The following is a 23,787-nucleotide window of genomic DNA, read 5'->3' as shown; positions in this document are numbered from 1 at the left end:
TTAGCTTTTGCGCACTTCCTTCGCTCAATGTAAAGTGCATCATATCAAATTACTCGTATAAGCTATTTTTTCGCAAGTTTGCTCATAAAGTGATTTTCGCTATTTCTTTTTTTGTTTTTTTTTTTGTTGCATTTTTTAATTTTGTAATTTTTTAGCTAGCTTGAACTATAAATACAATACTTTCGCAGTTACTGCAGATTTTTGCAGCTTTTCTTTTACATACATACATACATACGTGTGAATATATGTAGTTGTATATTAAGTAGTTTCGAAAAAATCGGTGCATATTGAGATAAAATTTGCTGCGTCTGCTGGTGGTGTGGCTGGTGTGGAGACATTTATTGTATGTAATATATAACAATGCATTTCACATATATTTACTATGTATAACTGCAATAGTTACTGTTTCGTGAATAGAAGACATTTATTGAATTCATTCTCTGCTTCTCTGTTTCTCTCTTCAATTACAATTTTTAAGTAAATAGTTTGTTTTTTTTAATATTAATTTTAATTATATATTTTTTATTTTTATTCATAGTTTAGTTGTAGATATAAACAAATCGCCAACTCAATTCATATGATCGTGCATACATATTTTATTATATATTTTTTATACCTTTTAAGATTTTACATACATACGTACATACAACTTAATACCATAACAAAATATTCAGTAGCGTAAAATTAAAGTTTTTTTTTTTAAAGATAGTATAATACAATTTGTACAAATGAATTTTTTTTTTTAATTATGGATACTTTTTTTTAATTCTTTATAAAGGAAATTTGACAAAGGCAAGGATATTAAGGGAGGGGAAGAAAAGTAAACTAAAAATGGGGATAATTTAAAATCAAATATATGCTACTATATTTTCTAGGGGCTACAGTTTTCAGCGCAAGTGCGCGCACATCCAGATGCACTCGTATATACAGTGAGAGTGACTTCAAATCGTACAACTATTTTCTTGGTAATATTTGTCAAGCTTTCTTCTTTGTTAAATTATGTAATAATATATAAAGTTTATATTATTGTAATAGAACGCCGAATAAATTAAGTTTATTTAGAAAAAAAACACGAACATTCAAAAAAATGTATATTAGAACAATTTTAATGACTAAAATTTGTTTTTAGAATTTTTCCGATTATGCAGTTTAGCAGCTCATCAAATTTTAGTCTAACTTCGTGCAAGTTTGTAGTAGCTGCTATTAACCGTTCAGGCTTTTCACGTAATTTTTGATTTGTACAAAGAAAAAATTTGAATGTTATGTTTCATGAACTAGTCTGAAAGAAACTAGTTTCATTTTCACAAATTGGAAATAATTCAGAAAAGCAGAAATGTATTAAAAATTATATATTTAAAAAAATTGGTTTTGTGGAAGCAGTACTAGTCCGCAAGTAACCAGTTACCATTTGAATCAGTTTGTATGAAAATATACCATTTCAAATTACAGTTATCACCAGATTTTGAAATTTAAAATTTAAATTTTAACGAATAAAATTGTTCAATGTTTCATAGACTAGTTCGAAAGAAACTAGTTCCATTTTCACAAATTGCAAATATTTCAGAAAGACAGAAATTAAGAAAATGCTATGTACTAGTCTGCAAGTAACTAGTTACCATTTGAATTATGAAAATGCAAAATTTCAAATTATACTCGAATTTCTAATTGAAATTTCACTTTTTGATTTTTACGAAGAAAAATTTAAAATATTTGACGAGCTAGCCCGAAAGTAGCTAGTTTCATTTTCATAAATTGAAAATATTTCAGAAAAACAGAAATTTGTTAAAAGGTATATATTAAAAAAAATGGTTTTGTGGGAACAGTACTAGTCCGCAAACAATTTCAATTTGAATAGTGTGAAAATAATTTGAAACGTAGAAAATTATTTTTCTCACCAGTTTCTGAAAGGTTAATACTATACTAGAACAGTATTAGTCTCCAAACAACCAGTTGCCATTTAAATAGTGTGAAAATAATTTGAAACGTTGAAAATTATGAAAATGAGCAATTTTAAATTGTATTTCTAGCCGAAATTTGAATTTTCGATTTTTACGAACGAAAATTTTCAATGGTTCACGAACTAGCCCGAAAGAAACTAGTTTCATTTTCGCAAACTGCAAATATTTCCGAAAGACAGAAATTTATTAAAAATGCTATGTTTTCAAAAATTAATTTTGCAGGAGCAATACTAGTCCGCAAGTAACTAGTTACCATTTGAATAGTGTGGAAATAATTTGAAACGTAGAAAATTATGAAAATGCACAATTTTAAATTATATTTCTAGCCGAAATTTTAATTTTTGATTTTTACGAACGAAAATTTTCAATGGTTCACGAACTAGCCCGAAAGAAACTAGTTTCATTTTCGCAAACTGCAAATATTTCCGAAAGACAGAAATTTATTAAAAATGCTATGTTTTCAAAAATTAATTTTGCAGGAGCAATACTAGTCCGCAAGTAGCTAGTTACCATTTGAATAGTGTGGAAATAATTTGGAACGTAGAATATTATGAAAATGCATAGTTTTAAATCATATATCTAACCGAAATTTTAATTTTTGATTTTTATGAAAGAAAATTTTCAATGGTTCACGAACTAGCCCTTAAAGAAACTAGTTCCATTTTCACAAATTGTAAATATTTCAGAAAGACAGAAATTTATTAAAACTGCTATGTTTTAAAAAATTGGGTTTGTGGGATAGTACTAGTCCCCAAACAACCAGTTTATATTTCAATAGTGTGGAAATAATTTGAAACGTAGAAAATTATGAAAACGCCCAATTTTTAATTCTATTTCTAATCAGTTTCTGAAAGGTTAATCCTACACCAAAAAACATTGGTTTCATTTTCATGCCTTCTAAATGCTCAAAAGTCACTACTTAAAACTTGCATTGTTACATTAGAATTGCATCAGCGGCAAAACTGTATAACTGTATAAATTAAATTGTTTTTTTTTTAGTTTTTAAAAGGTTTCTGATTGTATGATTTTCAGTGGCATCCCACTCTGCATGCATGAAGTGCGCATTTCTGGCTGTTTTCAAACTTTCTCTAAATAAGCTATGTTTTTTATTTTTTTAATTTTAGTTTTTAAATTTATTTATTTAAATTTTGTTCTTCATTTTTCATATGTATTTTTAATTCTTCATTCCATAAGCCATTCATTAAGTACAATTAACATTAATAACTCTATTAACAGTGTGTTGCAATGCGTTTATTTTCTCTGCCTATATGTGTGCAAGTTTTTTATTTATTTGTTTTTGTTTTTGTTATTTTTTAGTTAATTACAGCGGGTAATTGATATTTAGTTGATATTTTAGATTTATATATTTTTAATACATAATCTAAGGTCTTTTTTTAGTTTTTCGCTATTCTACTTTACTACACTCTGCTCCATTCTAGGCTGTCTCGTTTATCACTTGGCGTTTTGCCCAGCTGGTGTTTTTTTTTTTATTATTTTTAATCTGTGTTAATTCTCTGTTTTACAGATTACTTTAAGTAATTCTGCTTCAGCTGCTGTAACTTATTTATAAATTATTTAAGTACATTTAAAATGAATAATTTAGTTATGTGTAATGCAAACACGTTGTTCCTCTTTATCACTCTATCTCCATCTCTGTCCGTATTTTACTCTAAAATACTATTCACAACAACTATAACATCGCTGCATCGAGCATTTGGAACAAAACTAGCAAATGACATTTAATCGCAGTGTGCTCTTCTTTCGAAAGCTTTTCAAATTTTAAATATTTCACGGACTAGTCCGAAAGGAACTAGTTTCTTTTTCACTAGTCAGCAATATTTTGGAAGTATAGAAATTTATTTAAAATGCAATGTTTCAAAAAATTAATTTGGCTGGTACTAGTCCATAAACAACCAGTTTCCATTTGAATAATGTGGAAATAATTTGGAAAGTAGAAAATTATGAAACTGCATTTTTAACCAGTTTCTAAAAGGTTAGTACCAAAAAACATCGGTTTCCTTTTCACCAGATTTGAACTAATTCAAGAGTATTGAAAAGGTTGCAAAAATTGTTTGCCAGTATGAAGTGAGTAACACAATTTTCACGAATTTATACAATTTTATACAAATTAATATATACGAATCAAAAAAGAGGCACTCACTTTTATACAAGTTTAAAAATTTAGGAGAATCCTCACAAATGATGTTTAAACGAGCGCTAGTTTGAAATAAACTAGTTTCATTTTCACTAGTCAGAAATATTTTAGAAGTAATATATAAAAACTTGATATTTTTTCGGAAGCTTTTAAAATTTCAATTTTTCACGGACTAGTCCGAAAGAAACTAGTTGTATTCTCACTAGTCAGATATATTTTAGAAGTATTCAAATTTATTACAAATGCAATCTTTAAACAAATTGGTTTTGCTGGATCAGTACTAGTGCATAAGCAACCAGTTTCCATTTGCATGGTGTGGAAATAATTTGGAATGTAGAAAATTATGAAAATGTACAATTTTAAAGTCAACTGCATTTTTAACCAGTTTCTAAAGGGTTAATACTATACCAAAAGGCATCGGTTACCTTTTCACCACGTTTGAACTAATTCAAAAGTATTGAAGCGATTGCCAAAGCTTTGAAAACAGTCCAACATTGCATACATTTAGGCATTGATACGTAAATGAAAGTAACACCGAAGTAACCATACGTAGCCCAGGATTCGTTTGCTACATGTTTTGCAAATGCGACTCGACAGTCGATTGGTTGCTTCGTCGCCCATTGTCTCTGCAATCGTTTTGCTCTACATTCGCCTGTCTTATTTGAGTTGCTAATCTTCATCACCCATTACTCGAACACATCAATCGTGCCATAGATTCTCCCTCACTGATATCTCCTACTTAGCAGTACGAGTACTTTTCATACCAACTCTTTTATCTACAGCTGCACCTGGAATGTTTGAGCCGGTACCTTCGGCGGTGAAATGAATGGATTGGTACTGTGTAATGGTGCAGCTGTACTGCTCACCGGGGTCGTAACTGCGGTCGCCACTGGCATTGTGGGCGCCACAGGCAGATCGGGTGAAAGTGGCTTTGTAACGCCGGCCACCCACTCGGCGTCGAAGGGATCAACACCTAAGGCAGGCGCGGCGCTCATTGATTGTGTACGCCCAGTCGAGCTGAGCATACGTGGCGCGCGTTTGATGGCTGCTGGCGATGTCTTCTTCACTACTTCACCCAGCCATTGATCGGCATTGGGCAGTGGTGCGACCACTTCCACAGGACGTGCTGTTGGTGGTGGTGGTGGTGGCGGCGTCATTGTCAACGTTGGTGTTGTAGGCGTCCGCACTGGTGAATTGGTGGATACTGGCGACACCGAGGAGATGCGTGGCGCTACTGATACCGTAGGTGTAGTGGCTACACCAACCATTGAACTGCTGCTACTGACTACACCCTCGACATATTCATATCCTTTACTGCCAGTGGTAATGCTATGGTTGCTGCTGGTGGCCGGCAAGGCAGTTGGTGTGGAGATTCCCTTGTGTTGTTGCGTCTTTTCGGCCGCAATAATATTCTGATTAATGCTCAAGTTGTTGTTGAAATTCAGGTCGTCACCAGCAGCGATCATTGCATCGGTTTGGCTGAGCAACGATAGACCCTGACTGAGCTCCTGACACAACTGGCTAACCGTATCGATGCCATTATCCATATCTGCGATGCCCAGTTTAGCTGGTGAGATCTCTGGTATTGGTGAAACACTACGATTTGGCGTAGCCAGTGCAGCGGCAAGCGAGCCGCCACTGGCAGCCGCTAAAAATGCTTTCTGTCTTTCTGTGTTGGACGGAAGATCGTTAATCCGCAGTGACATCTGTCGCTTAAACGGTGACTGGCTGCCGATGGTGCTGAATGCGCGGAACGACCCCTGACGTTCCAACATTGAAGGTGTAGCATGCGGACGCTCAATGGCGAAGGGATTGTAGGGTTTTGGCTGTGGTGGCACAACAGCCGATGGTGTTTCGCCTTGCGCTAAACGCTCGGTCATTGTTTGCTGGCGGAACGAACCGGTACGCGTAAATGTCGAATTTTTAACATCGAACGTCATTGTGACACCACATTCCTTATCGCGACGTTGCTTACGCTCCAAACAGACGGCAAAAGCGCAACCCACAGCGTGTGAGAGTCGTTCGCCGAGTTCTTTACACGCAAGAAACCCATGACACATCCAACGCCGTGTAGTGCCATCGCGACAAATGTAGCTGAAGCCGCGTTCGTGGTTACGATCTGGAGCGCAGAAACTCACTTTCTCGATTGTCTGATCGACAATGAGGCCCTTCGTCTCATCGTCCACGACGCGTAGTCCATCTCCGCTAACGTGCAGCACTCCGCGTATGGGTCGGCGGCGCGAATTCTGAAATGGAAAGGGGCAATTAGTATGACTGTAATTGAGTTGAGTGATAAACGTAGAATACATTGTGCATACGCCCACATTTGCCAGCTGATAAAGCGAGGGCGATAAAAAGTGTGAATTTTTTAAATGTTATAATAATTTCATTTTCATGCATTTGGTAGTGGCGATAAGCCGTAGTACGCCCATTTTTTGAAATGGAAAGCGAATGCTGCGCGAAAATGTAATGAATTACTCATAAATTATATAAGAATATGTGTGGTACAAAAATTTATAATACCTTGCAATAAAAATAGTGAGTGAAAGCTGTCGTAATGGGAGAACTAGTTTGAAACAGACTAGTTCCACTTTTACAACCATAAAACGTCTCGAAAAATTAAAATCCAGATCAAAAGAGAATAGTGGCCTAAAAGTGACTAGTTATAGAACTAGTTCCAAACATACTAGTTACATTTTCACTAGCTAAGAACCACTTCAGAAGAAAGAAAAAATATACGAATTCAGAGTTTCAAGAGCATTGAATTATAAGTTCAGTTTTAGACTTAACGACTCAATATACCACTACTTCTCTAGAAGCAAGTAATTGGATATTAACTGTATAAAAGGTATATACGAGTATTTATGTATACAGTTACTCATACGAATGTAAGTACACACCTTGTCAAAAGTCTATCAATTATTCTGAAACTACCTTGGGAATAATTTAGGCGTATCCGGAATCAGATCTAATTCCACTTTCCCAAGCTTAAAACGTCTCCAAAAATGAAAACTCAATTTAACAAAAAAGAGAATATTTCCCTAAAAAGGACTAGTTTCAGAACTACTTCCAAATATACTAGTTCCATTTTCAGTAGTTGAGACCCACCTCTGAAGTAAGGAAAAAGTGTACGATTTCACAGTTACAAAAGCATTGAATTATAAGTTCAGTTTTAGACTCAATGACTCAATAGTCCACTTCAATAGTTTTTCAGATTTAATTGTATAAAATGAATATATACTATAGTTGGATATATACATGTAAAAATACGCCATACCACAAATATACCACTTATTTTGCAACTAGCTTAGGAATAATTTAGACGTAATGGTAAAGATCACAATTCATAGTTCCAGGTATATCATTTGAAAGTCTAGTAGTAGTCCGAAAGAAACCAATCATATGATTATTTATTTTGATGGCATGTATTCGTAAAGGCATTTTTAGACATTTTAGAGAAAGCCCAGTTTTGGTCCAAAAATGACCAGTTGCATTTTATATACTTCAGAACTAGTTTGAAAGGAAATAAGAGGCTGCCAGCACCGTTTTAGTCATATATGAGCGCAGACAAATGTTTGATTGGAGAATAATTAAAATTAATTGCTTTTTGCAGGGGTCCACTACTAGTGTGAAAGAAACTAGTTACATTTGTCCTCGTTAAAACCTGGTTTGGGAGGAAATAACAAGTTTTCGAAAGCTTGTTAGCCAGAAAGAAGTATTGTACATGCATGTAGTTGATGCCGATAGAACTTGTAATCACTACACAGCTTTTAGAGATGCAATATAGGGTCCAAAATAACTAGTTTCAGTCTGACTGGTTTTATGCGAGTTTTAAAAAAGTCGTAAGTCATGAAAATCTTTTTACTTATATGTATGACATCAGAATGTTATTTGGTTCTGAGATGTCGACTGATTAGACAACTTGTAAAGGCTAATGGTGGCAGCACGACGAATAAAATAATGAGTGGCATGTTGAAGATTGAATGCATTTATTATATATGTACATATGTACACATGTATGTATGTCTAAAAAAAATACAAATTTTAATTTACGATAAATGTGAAACCAATTTGATTCATTCAACTAAACGAACATTTTAAGCAAAAATAATGGATTTTTTTGCTTAAAAATAATAATAAAAAATTATTTCGATATTTCAAATTTTGTTTAGCAGGATTCGTTATTTCTGCGCATTAACCAAAAATCTCGCTTTCAGCTGGCAAATATGCTAACATTTCAAATGCACAAGAAACATGTCTCAACTACTTACATCTCTACTTACCCTCAATACTTTTAGGGCCTCCTCGCAAACTTGCATACCGCGCGACTCGAATACCTCAACGCAACCCAAATATTTCACCGCAAACGAGCAGGTCGCCGAACGTACTGCTTCTTCATCTGCCTGCCATTGATGCGGCTTCGATGATTCGGGTACACGGTCCTTCCGACGACGAAACGAATCACGAAAGGATCGACGCAAGCGATCCATTTTCTTTGGTGATTTCTTGCTAAAGCGAAATGATGCGGATTTCTGCGTACATGAGGGGACAGAAACGGAGAGAGAGAAGGGCAAAAAGAAAGAAAAATTAATAATTCATGCATATTCAAATTTACTGTTTTAGACAAAAGCACAAAATGCAGAAAAAAATAAAAAACAAAAACAAATAAGACGCGATCGTGTGAAACAAGTGCTAGACTACCGTTGAGTTTAAAATGCGTTCAGCGCTACAGCCAAAGCATGAGCAACTATCATAGATTGCCCTTTGTATGCATGGATGTGTGTGTTTTTTTTTATTTTACCTTCTTTAACAGCTAAAACCTACCCCATTTTTAACATCACCAAATTTTCCGCGTGTGAAGCCGCGCTCCAGTGGTTCGTGTGTGTGTGACGATGAATTTCCCATAGCGGTATTAAATTGAGCGCTCCGCTACTACTGTCGACCCGTTTCCTTCCTTCCTTCCTGTCGTGCTTTCCGGCTGGTCGTGCTCACTTGCTTGACTGACTGGCTGACTGACTGGCTCGTTTACTGACTCACTGTTGCTTGTTAGCGCGTTAGAGCTCGGCGAATGCGTGCTCTAAGGGTTGTTGCATACGACTGACCGTTAAATTTTGAAAAAATTGCGATGCTTAAACGTGTTGTTGTTATTATTGTTTTACTGATTGCTTGCTTGGTAAGATCTATCAGTAATTTTGGATGCTTTTGCGTCTCTCACATCTCGATATCACAAATTTATCAAGTTTTTTTTGTTCTCGCTTAAGTGTTTGTAAGTGTGTGTGTGTGTGTGATTGTCTCCGTTTTTTTTCCTGTGTCTTCTTTTTGTTATTGTTATTGTTATTGCAATAAATATTATATGTGTTTTTGCAATGAACAGCCGCTTATGGTTTTATTAAACTGCCATTAATTAAATATCCACACAGAATTAGTATCAATTACACACAAATGTACTTGAGTTGGTTGGTTGTTTCAATTTATTTTTGTTGTGAGTGGGTCGTTGTTGAAGGCTAAAACTGTATTAAAAATGTTTATTAAAAAAGCTGATTAATTTTTTTTTTAATATCTACACCTCGTTGACACGCGACACATTAGCGAAATCTTATGCAGGAGGTTAAATGTTAAGCAAAAATCCTCTTCCACAGATTTGAAGCAGCAGATGCATTAAGTATTACAGTAAAGTGTTAAAAAATCAAAATTTTATTAAATTTACAAAAGACCAGGCTGGTCTTATGAAACATCTAAGGTGACTCACGAGCTCTTTTTCAACTCATTTCATTATTACCAACTAATAGACGCAGGCCGACCGAGGCTTCAAAACATCAACCTATCAGAAATTCTTGTGAGTAACATTTTCGATTGAATGGCTTGCTAAGAAGCTTTTTTAAAATACATACATACAAACATAAATATGCATATGTATATGTATTGTTATTATTATTATTTCCTATGGTTCCAGGGAGGTACAAAGGGCCACCAAAATCGTAGGTATGACTACATTTTAACAATTCGAAAATTAATCAGTATATTTCTGATACAAAGTGGTGTAAAATTAATCAACTTTGGAAGCCTAATTAATATATTTGGGTAAATGGGTCATATAAAAATAATTACTTCTGTTAAGTGCTAGGTCGAATTCTTCCTCTTATTTTTGGTGTGCGTCTTGATGTTTTCCACAAATGGAGGGACCTACAGTTTTACAGCGCCTCCGTAATCGGGGCTTTGTTAAGGCAGAAATACACTCGGAGGGTTGCCATTGTCTGCCGAGGTGTGACCGCTGTGCAAAAGAATATTTTTTCTACCAATTGGTGTTTCGCTTCCGGGTTTTTGAAACTGTGCGGTCTCATAAAAGTAGTTGAAAATATTATGAAACATTTCTAGTTTTTTTATTGGAAATAAATATTTTAGTCAAAACAATTTTTAAAAACATTTCTTGATTTTACTGTTTTGGTATTACTATTTTTTTCTGGTAAAAACATTAACTCTTCTAAAACAAATTTTGAATATCTTTTGATTCTTCTAAAGGGTGGTTAATCTTTAAGGGCCGATGTTGAATGTGAATCACACCTAAGCGTCAAGTTTCTTTCCGCATTTCATTTGACATTTTTCAATATCAGACAAACTCAATTTGAACCATGGAAAGATACACAATCGAGCAACGCGTTAAAGTTATTCAGGCTTATTATGAAAACGGGTGTTCAAATCAAAATGCATATCAAAAAAAATTATCTTCACTGATGAGGCACATTTTCACCTCAGTGGATTCGTCAATAAGCAGAAATGCCTTATTTGGGCAAATGATAATCCAAGAGTGATTGCCGAAAAACCAATGCACCCACAAAGAGTGACTGTTTATGGGCCGGCGGCATCATTGGGCCGTATTTTTTCCAAAATGAGGCCGGTCAGTTACTGTGAATAGTATTCGCTATCGTGAGATGATAACGAACTTTTTATGGTCCGAATTGGAAGATATGGATGTGGACGATATGTGGTTTCAACAGGACGCTGCCACTTGTCACACAGCTAACGAAACAATGGCCCTTTTGCGCGGAAAATTTGATGGCCGAATAATCTCACGTTGCGGCGGTGTCAATTGGACTTCTTTCTTTGAGGTTATTTTAAAGAAAAGGTGTACGTCGATAAGCCAGCAACAATTCAAGAGCTAAAGGATGAGATAATTCGGCACATTAACGGCATAGAACCTCAATTATGCCTCAGCGTCATCAAAAATTTGGACCATCGGATGGAGGAGTGCCGCCGAGGCCGCGCGGCCATTTGGCGGATATTTTGTTCCATACGTTAAATTGTTATGTAAATTACAATAATTTCTAAAAGAAAATGTATTTTATTCAAAATCAACACCGGCCTTTGGAACTTAACCATCCTTTATAAAGAGAGGTATCCTTCTGTTCTTTCATTTTAATCAATCCATTTATGGTACTATTTATGTTGAACATTGGGTGGCAGCCCTGTTGAAAATAATTTTAATATTTCATTGAAAAATTAGGTGGCAACCTGGATGAAAATAATTTCTTATTTTAAAATTTTCTTAATATGTTAGATTAAAAGGCCTATTCTAATTAAAAATTGTAATAAATTAATTTGTATATTTAATGATATTGCGGAACTAGGTGGCAACCGTTTGGTAAATTATTATTTTTTTTATTTCCTTAGTTTTATGCATAAGCGTTCTATTCCATACCAATAAACTGAAAAAATTATAAACAATATACAATATAAATATAAATATCCAATAGCTGGCAACCCTAACGAAAAACACGCTCAGTTTAAAATCTTTTCCTGCATATAAATTTTGACGAACACCAATATTAGCACAGATGTATGTACATATGCACATGCATATATTATATAATACTTTTTTTGATTGCTAAACAGAGTTTTTACACTCGCTTCACTCGAAATTTGACCTACTTGAGATATCAAGATGAAATACAGCCTATCCTTCAAGATGATTTAGTTGTCAGAATAGCAAATTTTATCTCAATCCGTTCAGTGGCTTCCAAGTTTGTCGTAAATAAATGGATCAACGGCTAAAAATGACTGAGCTGCATTTAACGCAGAACTTTTATGCAAAATCGAAACTCATAAACGCACACACCAATTTTATTCATGTATGTATGTATATGTGCAATATAAAAAAATATTTATAAAAATTTCTATTTCATTATGCTTTCCATTATCTATTCCACTTAAGTGCCCTTGTGCCACGATAAGCATTAATACCCGCCTAATATTCAGCAAACCTCACAGATTTTTCGTTGAAAAAAAAAGAATCAAACTCTTGTTAAAATGGTGACTCAGTAAGATAAAGGCTATGACAAAAGCAAAAATAAAAAATAAAAATACCAATGAGCACAACTGCAACACGTTTTTGGTTTCATTTCAGTTTCATTGTTGGTCTGTATGAGGAATCGTGTCGATCAGGTTCGTTTGGCTGCCAGTTGTTGGCCGACTGTGATTGCTTGAGAAGTCATATCATTAAAAAGCACCCATACAGTCTACATTGCCAACACCAACCATGGTAATGTGTTGTTGTTTCAAACACGTCATTGCCGTTATAACGTCTGTTACTGATATCGCGAACAATATGAGTAAATTCCAAAAATTGTAGAAACTTCAAAAGCTTGTGGAGAGCCAGCCACTCATAAGCATAAAAGTCAGTTGGCAATCAATCACACTTTTGCTTAGGCGATTGAAGGCGGCGATATGGGTGGGGGAGTACAATGCGTAAGCCCAAAGCATACAAGCATTTGAGTTGAAAAATTATTCACTTATTTGACAATGACTTTAGTTGATGATAAAATGTGTGAGAAGTACAAAAAGAAACGATTAGTAGGACAAGATATACCGGCAGTTATGGGAGTGCCCAATTGAATAACTATTAAACTTTCAAGTGATTGACTTAAAGAATTTTTTGATGGGAGTTCTTGGAACTCTTGTGTGGCTATGATAAAGTCATATCTATGAATGTGAAAAATGATGCTTTAAAGGCACCGGGTACTTTTGGCTTTCCAAGTACAAAAAAAAAAAACAATAGTCTTAGTCCAATATCTCCAGACCCGGTAACCATCCAACACAAATCATTAAACTCGTAAACAGCTGCGTCTTGGAGTTAGTTGAATAGGTCTATGAACTCATCTAGAAGTAACATAATAAGCCGGATAAATTCCATTTCCAAAGTTCTTTTGTTGTCATATCGATACTGCTCAAATCGATGAAGCTGTGAAGTGTTATTAGGCAAGCCATCTAATCGTGAGCTCAGAAAGCACGATGTCTCAATGAGTGCATAGAGTGGAGAGAAATTTCGTTTTATTTTACACTACCTGGCGATTTAATGTATCTCTTTTATAAACCAATTCATTAAGCTTCCATATATCGCCGGATGAACCAGCAAATCGCTAAGAAAATATCAGCTATGAAGAAAATAGTGTTTCGTGGCTTGATTTCTGTTTCTCAATAGCAAGAAAGTACACCACAGATCATTATAGAAGAGATGCCATCCATTTAGAGACATTTCTGACCAGAAAAGTGAATGATTTTTTAGTTGTAAGTTTATTCTACTCAGATAGACAGTCAATTGATGACGTGCACAAACATTGTTGATAATTTCGAAAAACTTGCTCTGAAAGATTTAGACTTGAAAAAGAAACTCATCATCTTGGAATATCATTTGCGACCATTCCATGGTCATTTTGGTATTTTTAAGTTTTAGCGTTAGATGGGTCCTGAAATGTTAACATCACTTTAGAGCAACGACGCGTCAAGTGTGCAACGAGTTTGTGAAGCGAGGAGAGTAATGCAACGAACAGGGTTGTTAATTATGCGAGACCTTCTCGGACGCTTCGAGCCCCTTCTCGGACTGCTTGGGAGCTTATAACATAAACATGTTAATATGAACAAAGCGGCCCGACATTACTGACGAGTACGGAAGATAACATATAAGCCAAAGTCTTCGATCCGAATATATTAGCAAGGACACTCCGAAAATACTCCTTAATAATACCAAGCTCGTCGTCAGATTAGTCGCTGGCTTTCTTACTGGGACTTACAGAGTAATTACTAAGTACTTGTCATTTTGTCAGTGCAGATTGTGTGATGGGGAGCAAGAAATGGCAGCACACTTATGCTCCATATTGAAGCGTCCAGGTTTCACTTCTCAGATTTACCGTACTTGAAAGTGCATCAGCAATAGGAACTAGCATTAACACCGATAATAATGTGCGCCTTAAAAGCCAACGGAGAGTGTCTCTTCCTAACACGAACTAATATGGACTAGATTAGATTAGATTGGACTAAGTAGGCAATTTAGTAGTAAAGACCTCTTTCGATTAACAAAACTAACACTTTATACATCTCTCGTCATGCATATCCTATGATATGGCATAGAAGTTGGGACAATGACAATAACCGGTGAGACGTCTCTTGGAGTCTTTGAGAGAAATATGCTGCGGCGGATTTTTTAGACCTTAGCACGTAGGCAATGGAACTGATGGAGCTGTATTAGCTTTATGGCGACATTCAGCTCAGTTGGCTAGGCGTGATGGCGTCTGAATAGATACAAACATTCGGGCTTAAAAGATATTCGATGTGGTAACAACTGGTGGTAGCAGAGGAAGGAAAAGGCCACTTGTGCGTTGAAAAGATCGGGTGTACAAGAAGATCAAGAAGAAAAATGAAGTGCACGGTCTAAGCAGCAACTCACCAAACGACTTGGCGTGGCACGGTATGGTTATATGTTTCATACTAAAGGTCTATACCGAGTAGAGATTTGTTACAAAAGATCAATTCTAATCGCAGTGATTAGCTGATGATTAGTCTAAAACTAATCCTATTTAATTAATAATATATTGAATTCATAACTTTCGAGGATAGAAGCTAAAGGGCTTGATTATGATAGCGGTTTCTTTAATTAAGTAAAATTTGTAGCTACTTTTTCTTTCTTTAAAGCTTTTTTAAGCAATTTACCCAAACTCCCACTCGATACTTTTTCTAAGCTTTGGTATGATTAGACAAATTTTTAATTGTGATTGCATTTTTTATCCTGGAATAGTAAACAGGGTTCAAGCAAGTATGAGAAAAGTTTTGTTTAATAAAAACAAAGACTGACAAGAACTCATTGATAATATCTAAAAAAGCAGCAGCAATATATATACACTTCTTCTTCTTCTTAATTGGCGCGATAACCGCTTACGCGACTTTGGCCGAGTTCAACAAAGCGCGCCAGTCGTTGCTTTCTCGTGCTAACCGGCGCCAATTGGACACACCAAGTGAAGCCAAGTCCTTCTCCACCTGATCTTTATAACGCAGAGGAGGTCTTCCTCTTCCTATATATACACTTGAGCCCACATAATTAAGTCCCTTTACCTTTTTACTATGTTGTCTCTTTACCTTCTGGCAATGTTTTTCATGCTAAATTTTTTTCGTTCATTTTTTATGAAAATACAGTTGTATGCACAATTGTATAACAAAAACTTTATAAATTAAGGTTCCAAGCTTTCCACAAAATTCATAAAAATTTAATTAAAATTTCAAAAAATTGTCTTCAAAATTTCCAATTTTTTTATTAGAATCTTTATAGAAATTTTATAACTACAGTTTTCTATAGCCTACAGTTTTATAGCACATTCAACTTTATACTTATACTTATAAGTATGGGCGAAGTTAAGTTGAGTGGCTGAATAGTGTCATTGTGATACCACTGGAGCCGTCCTTTAGCCGTCCATCATAAGTGTAAAAAGGGTTATTTTCAGACCACTCAAAAATCGCATTGATTTTCGACATTTTTTTTTTTGCATACGATGTGGAAAATTTTCTTCTATATTAAATAGATGCCCGACATGTCTATGGCTATATGTAAGATGTTGCCAAACACCGTACGCAGAAAAAAAAATTGCCAAAGGCGAGCGCGATTTTTGAGCGACTTTGAACTTGCACTTTATTATTGCAAAGTGAAATGGGCTATAAAACTGCATACACAGAATCCTTCTAAAAATTCTGATTGTTGGCGATTCTTTGAAATTTGTAAAATTTTTGTGAGTTTTATATAATTTTGAAATTTTGGTTTATAAGGTTTTTTTATACAATAAAGTATATTTTTATAAAAAAATTACCGAAAACAATGTAAAATGAAATTATTGCGAATATTAAAAGAGAAAAAATGATTTAATTATGTGAGCACAAGTGTATATACATATGTACGTATGTACTTTTATCCACATGAGCTATCCAAACATTGTTTTTATTTTAATTTCGACTTATTTGTCTTCGTCTCTGAAACACTGAGTGACGCATTTACCTTCACCAAGTCTCTTAAACTTTTTTCATTCAATATAAATTTGCATATGCAGTTATGTCCATGTGTATGTGTATACTACATACGTAAATATTAACCTTTATAACTCCGTACATATATACTTATTTGCATAACTACGCTTGTATGAAAGTTTTTGTATGCCCACCTGTATAGGTGTGAAATCAGTAAAAATGTCTGATTTTTCAATTAGTACTGTAACGCGAATTAGTTGCTGGTAATTGCCGGCATAAATGAAAAAAAGGTAATTATCTCATACTAAGTTGCCGCATTTAGCTGAAGGCAGGGTTGCAGTATTTCAGCTTAATATAATTGTAAGTGTGTTAATTGAAATTTTAGTTATTTCGGAAATTTTTGACTAACAAAACGTTGATTAGACGTCTGACTAATCGCAATTTTACACGAAATTTATATAGATATTCATTTAGCGGATTTAGACAACTGAATTAATGCTATGCCTCATTTGCTGTCAATGTATTGATTTTAAGTTTTCAGATTTGGCTTTCATTCAGCGTACTGTAGCTGTCTCATGGAGGCCTACAGCAGTCTTAGGCTTCTATTCTAGATAGAAAATATTCTGGTTCTCTTCAAATTAATGGTATGATTTTTAAAAATAATTATTCCATTAAATGAATTTGTTATGAAATGTTGGAGTATCTTCAGGGGATCCGGTGGCAGAATTAGGTTTTAAATTTAAAGTTTCACTCTAACCGCTGGGCGCATTAGCTGGAAGGGGACCGCGTTAGCTTTGTTATTCGTAGTCACGTGTGAATGACGTGCGCTCGCAATCGAATCGTATTTGAAGGCGAAGCCTATTTCGAGTTTATGTTTACGAGATGCTTCAAATAAAGATTTGATGCGCGAAGGTGCTGGGCAACAAGTTCGATGGTTAAGAGCACACGCCCGCAGCCAAGCCGTACATCGAGAACAAATGAAAATAATGAAGTCGTCGCTACAACTTTGCACGATAATCGACGTCAATCTGTGCCTAAGGCAGCGGAAGGCCTAGGGATTCCATAAACTATTGTGTACGAAATATTGAGGAAGGATCTTACACTTCTTCACCCCTTCATAAATCAAATCATGCAAGCAGCACTTCCACTTAACGATTGCGATTCGCGTGAAATTTTTTTTGAGACAATATTAGAGCGATTTCGTACAGTAAACAATATCTCTGGAGTGATGAAGCCCATTTTCATCAATAACATGATTTTGAGCGACGGAAATCTTTTGAATAACTTTTTTACTATAATAAATAAAAACACAATTATTTTGAGTGATGACAATATGATATTTATTTTGATCTTTACGCACTCCATTGGTTGTCTGTTTGTATAGTGCAGTTGTTTGGTTCACAAGTCTCAAACCTCAGATATGATTGACATCCGATGCCATTTGCAAAAATTATAAATATTCCGATAGGCTGATTAATTTTGCGCCACCTTGTACTGCGATATATTCTATATTAGCAACACATGGTACTTAATTGTCTCTCAAGTCAAATCTTTCTTCTGGCACATTATTCACATCAAATCATACTTTTTTCATATATTCAGCTCATTCAGCAACGCACTTCTCAAATTAATTCAGCAGCTATTTAGTCAAATTATATTTGTTGCACGGTTTTCAGAGCCAATTGGACATTTCTTACCCATTCAGCTCATTCTGCAACCTTCAGCTCACTCAACAATATGTTCAAGCCATTGAAAAATATATTCAGCTCATTCAACAATATATTGAGCTCACTCAGAAATATGTGAGACTCACTCATAATATATATTCAGCTAATTCAACAACATTTTGAGCTCATTCAACAATATATTGAGCTCATTCAACAATATATTCAGCTCACTCAGCAATATATTCAGCTCATTCTTCCATACGCGAAACTCACTAAGCAATATATTCAGCTCATTCAGCAATATATGAAAGTCATTCAAAAATATATTCAGCTCATTCACTCAAAAATGATTTAACTATAACCTACAACTTCGCACATTCATTTAAATCTGTTTGGCCAAACTACATTTTTTGCAAATTTTTTCACACTTATCTCTTTCCTCGCTCTAAAGCAACAAGTTTTTATAAATGCACTGAATTCTTACACAATTGGCTAAACTAGCAGCATATGCAATTAATTTTTTTTGAATATATAGTAAGAAGGCTGCTTTTACTTGGTTGCTAGATTTTTTTTTTAATTTTCGAAAGCTTTTCCCACATTAAACTCACTTCGCAACACCTTAATGCACCCATCAACAATCCGCACTTTTTTTCTCACATTCAGCAACATATTCAGCTCTTTCAGCAACTTATTCAGCTAATTCCGCAATTTATTCAGCTCACTTAATCAATACGTTTTCAAGCACTTTATGTGCCCTGCTCCATTTATCCATACCTTTTTCACCTGCTAATCGTACTATTTTTTTCACTTAAAACTTTATCGCCTCGTCTGTGCCTTGTTGCGCATAGCATCTGCTACCACACAGAAGCCAGAATGAAGTAGCAGCAGTGAGTCCGGTGACGGTATCGTTAAGCACATTTGTTTACGCGTTGGCTTAGGTTCTTATTTATTTTCGCTTTTACACAACTAATTTGCTAACGCTGACTTTTATTGTTTTACGTTTGCTTTCTATTTTAGTTTGTTTATTTTTTTTCTACTTCTATTATAATCAGTGTGTACTTGGACGTTACAGAAAACTAAATGGTAGTGTCAAAGCCATGAGCGGAGTTTCGGCTTTTTGTAGAATTTCCGTTCTAATAATTTCATTAAATTGTATGGTGGCAAGAAGGCACATAAAATAGAAAACGTGTTCTTATGCGCAAATATTTGTGTGTGAATGTGTGCAGTTGCTAAAAAAAACAAAAAAAAAAACAATTGTTGACACATTTATGCCAAATCGAACGCGAATTTACTTAGCAATTTAAATTAGCTTAACATATTTGGCTTTCGTACGACTTTTTGGGCGCTGAAATGAGTTGATGTTGAGTTCAGTTATACTAGCCGAACTCAGCTGTGTGCATATATCTTAGCTATTTTTCATGAATGTCTGCTTACTAATTGTTCTTAGTTAGCGAGTTATTCGATTAGAAAAAATTTAGTGAATTGAGGAATCTTTTTTTTTAATTTTTTTTTTTACATTAAAAAAAAAATTTTTTTTTAAATTTAATTTAAATGGTTTTGTTTTTAACTTTAAAAAATTTTTAATTAGAATTTTTTTTTAATATTGTACATTTTTTTTTAATTTTAATTTTCTTTAAATTTAATTTTTTGAAAAATTTAGAATTACGAAATTTCGCAGTAGAAAGTTTGCTTGCATAATTTTGCCTATTTATAATTAATATTTAATTTGATTTTTTTTATAAATACTTTTTAACTGCATTTTCACAGATTTCGATATTTTTTTTGCTTAGTTTTAAAATAAATATAATATTCTTTGGAATATCTAAGATTATTCCAATAAAAAATTAATTATAAACAGAGAAATTTTGATTACTTGAAGACAGTGCTGCGAGTACTTTTTAATCTTCTCTTACATTTCTGTCGTAACAATTTTCAACAGAATGACCTAAAAATGTATACACATCTTCTCCAAAATGTATACACATCATCTATACACAGGGTGATGAAGGATTTCGTCGACGCTGTAATTTGTGCATGACCCCGGACTCGGAAGCATCACCCACCTTAGGTATGAAGATTTCTTTCTAATAGCACTAGCCTCTCGGCAAGTAATAGAAAATCTCCGAGTGCATTTCTGCCATGAAAAAAGATGCGTATAAAAACCATCTGCCGCTCGGACGCAGCATGAAGCTGCAGGTTCCCCTATATGTGGAACAACACCAAGACGCATAGCGAAAAAGAAATTTCTTCGTATTGGACACAGATCTTTAAACTTAAACTTAATTCAAAATCGTTACAAAGTAGAAGAGGTATACTTTCGCTCTGCTTTGTTTTCTATATTATAAATATCTCTTGGAGCGCATCCATTTTCACATACCTCAAAAAAAAAAATCGGAGTAATGATTTATTCCACCTAGAACTAGGGCTAGAACTGCTTATGCCTCAAAAGCACCATTGATTAGAACATTGAGTTTAACCAGATTTCAAATTCTCTGGCTTAGTTCTATGACTACATCACTTTGAACAATGTGGAGCAAAACTAATCATCCAATTTTGTTTCTCAATACATTTTTTGCCAAATAAAATAAAAATAATTTTGAGTCAGATAACTTTATTTTGACTTTTACGTCATGAAAAAACAATCTCAATCGGAGCCGTGTACCTGCCTCGTTTAAAAAAAATTTCTTTTTGTAATACAGGGTGCTAAAAAAAGAAAACCAAAACAATACTCTAAAAAACATGAGTTTGCAAACTAACGGTTTTGGAGACATGGCAAGTTATTTTTTTTTGAAACACTTATTTCCCATAATCTGTTTGTGTGGCACAAAATTAATCATCCATTTTACTTTTAAAACTTTTTATACTGCATTTAAAAAAAGGGATTTGAGTGGCCTTTACGCGCTCTATTGTTTGTCTGTTCACAATTTTGTTATTAATTTTGCGTACATACAAACAGGAAAGCAAGAACAAAAAACACAGTTCCTAGTACGTTCAAAGCGGCCTCTTCCATTTGGTCCAACTAATATTTGTCCGATGGATATTCGAACTCTTTCCAAAACCCTGCTGTTGTTGTTGTAGTAGCAAAAACATCCGCATACATGTACGGGTAGTACTGCTGGAGTGACAGTCCTTAGCCGGATATATAGGTACATAGTAAATCCTGGTCGTTCCGGTAACGTAGAAGGCAATTTATAGGATTGAAATACACTAATATTTCATAATATCTCCAAACAAAGAAAGAGGATGTAAAGCAGGTGGTACTTGCAGGCCATAACACAGGTCCGTCGCTTCCTACCCAACTATTTCGAAAAATTTGGCCTGAATGTTCTTAAACGGCAATCAGAAAAATGAGCTCGAACACCATCTTGCAGAAACCCCATTTATTGCCTTTGGTATAAAGGAATGCCCTCCAGAAGATGAGCTACCGTGCTTTACCGAAAGTTTAGGTATGCAGCGCCTGTTAATCGGTTTGGTAAAACAACAGAACCTAGAGATCTGCCACCTCAACTACGCATTCCAAAGCTTAGAGAAAAATATGCCTGCTGCTCAGATTTCATTAGAATTATTGTGAAAATGAATAACAAAATTTCATATGAACTCATCCTCATTAGTGAAAAGGATATACGCGAAAAGGGCGGGGATTTTCGGCATCATTGCTTATAAACTAAAAAATGAAAATCCATCTTGATTTCAGGCTTGTGCTCATTGTACACGAAATGGAGGCCAAAGCAGCTGCTCGTTGAAGGTTTTCCAAGCAAAATTAGCAATAAGCCCTACCTCGGCTGATATTCGAGTACTCATCACCGAATTATGCGCACCCAGTGCTAGAATTTCAACTTCTGCTCTAAAAGTAGATACACCGGGGTATCTACTCTTAGATGAATAGCGCAATTTTTGGCCGTAAGTTCATTAAATGCACTAAACATTAATAATTTTAAAAAAGTTGTAGGTCTAATAGTTTCGTCTAAAAAGAATTTTTGTTTTGTAATCTTCCCACTTTCATGCCGTCAGAGTGGTCTAACCCTTTAACTTTTAAGTACTTAATTTAATTTAATTTATTTAAATTTTTCCAGTGCCTCCTCTTTGCCATTTCTACCCATAACTCATCTTAATAGTTATGTGAATTGGTACATTTTAACTACATTTCCTCGTAATTAGTTATTTATACGCAAACATGTGCACAACTATGATACATATATCAATCGTATATCTTTAGCATTTCTCGAGCGACGACAAGCTGCTTTGTTGTTCTTTGTTTAACGTTTGAATCGCGTAAACAATGTCCGCCGTTTTGACTGCAATCGCCATGTGATAATGTCGCATAAACGTCAGCTTTTTTGTTTTATCAAAAAGTATACATCGGCATAATATATAGGTGCGTACGTATGTATGTATGTGCATGTGTGTGTGCGTTTGTGTCTGTTTTTGTGTTGCCGTTATTTAACTACATTACCAGCACTTTGATAAGCGTTGTGGCGTGGAAATTTGCCCACGATAATAATAACTTTATGTAATATTTAGTATAAAACCACAGTTATCGAGATTTCGTATGGCGAATATATGAAATTGTAAATTCTTTGAAATCTTAGAGAATGAATGCTCCTTTTAATTAATAACATTTATTGAATAAATAAAAACTTAATAAGTGGCAATCCTCTTTTTTTTATATATATATTATTGAAGTGAAACTTCTTAGGCGTCGATGGACGAGCGAGAATGGAGAGTAAAATTTCAAGGCCATGCAACTTTTTGGCATTTTCGTTCCGCGAGAGAGAAAAAAGATGTAACGTAGAGGAAAAGGAGAAAGAGAGCTATTCCTTGTATATATCTTAGATACACTTTAGGCTATTTTTTCTAAGTTTTTTGTCTATTTGTGTTCTCTGCAAATGTTGTGAATTTATTTAGATATATTTTCTTTCTCTCTCTCTCTCATTCTCTCTTGGGTCTCTCCCTTTTTCTTTATCTGCCTTGAAAGTTTCACTTCTGTTATGTGTACTACGCTATACGCACTTGTTTTTTATTAAAAACCCATATGTACTAATTAATTTTCGCAAATAAAACGTTAAGTTTTGAATTATTCAATTTTCTAATTTTGAAATTTATTTTCTTTATTTATTTTATCAAGCAGAAGAAAATTTGAAAATTATGTATTGTATATTAACAAAAGAGTTTCGCAGTATCAATCTCTTGAGACCAATAATGTAAAATTGTTACCTAAGTGTTTTATAGGGAATGCTCAAACTTATTCAGCATATTCACCAACATAATTCGTACATTTATTTCATTAGTTCTTCTTGGTACTTTCATGCAGAATGCGTGCACCGAGTCACATAGGTAAGGAGCATGAATGGTTTGGGTTCATTTTATATTGATGTTTTTCCTTGATCCTGTAATTCTACGGACTTAAATCCTATACGTCCACGACTTCCCCTAAATGCACGATATGCATACCAACACTGAAACCCTGCAAGGGCTGAGATCGCAAAAAATTATAGCAACAAGTGCATCGAAATTCGATATTACTTTCATTAAAAAGCAATTACAGGCTAAAACGACTATGGAGACAAGCAAGAGCTTGTTCTAAATTGATTTAGTCACCGGCTTTTGGAAATTAATTTCCAGCGCAAGAGGTAAACTGGTCTTGAGCACACAAAATAAAAATGCCAACATTTTCAGATGATCGTGAAAAGGACTAGTTGAAAACTAGTTCAAAACGGAGTAGTTCAAG

General features: G+C 34.5%; 1 protein-coding gene across 3 annotated transcripts in view; it reads right to left on the bottom strand.

Annotated features, from left to right (window-relative positions):
* Window positions 1-1,245: 1,245 nt before the first annotated feature.
* The window catches only part of LOC128864311 (protein numb), a 147,252-nt gene continuing 124,710 nt past the window's right edge, over window positions 1,246-23,787 (bottom strand). For 2 of the 3 annotated variants that reach the window (XM_054103914.1, XM_054103915.1), the window contains exons 2-4: window positions 8,938-9,623; window positions 8,397-8,645; window positions 1,246-6,359 (exon numbers count right to left, since the gene is read on the bottom strand). In XM_054103914.1, the coding sequence (XP_053959889.1) occupies window positions 4,890-6,359; window positions 8,397-8,645; window positions 8,938-9,018 (1,800 nt within the window). In that variant the 5' untranslated portion in view covers window positions 9,019-9,623 and the 3' untranslated portion in view covers window positions 1,246-4,889. The remainder of the gene's footprint in view (window positions 6,360-8,396; window positions 8,646-8,937; window positions 9,624-23,787) is intronic. The other variant, XM_054103916.1, reaches the window with a different exon arrangement.

This window comes from Anastrepha ludens, chromosome 5 (genome assembly GCF_028408465.1).
Source record: "Anastrepha ludens isolate Willacy chromosome 5, idAnaLude1.1, whole genome shotgun sequence".
In the NCBI taxonomy this organism is placed as follows: domain Eukaryota; kingdom Metazoa; phylum Arthropoda; class Insecta; order Diptera; family Tephritidae; genus Anastrepha; species Anastrepha ludens.
This window is presented reverse-complemented; position numbering and strand designations above follow the sequence as displayed.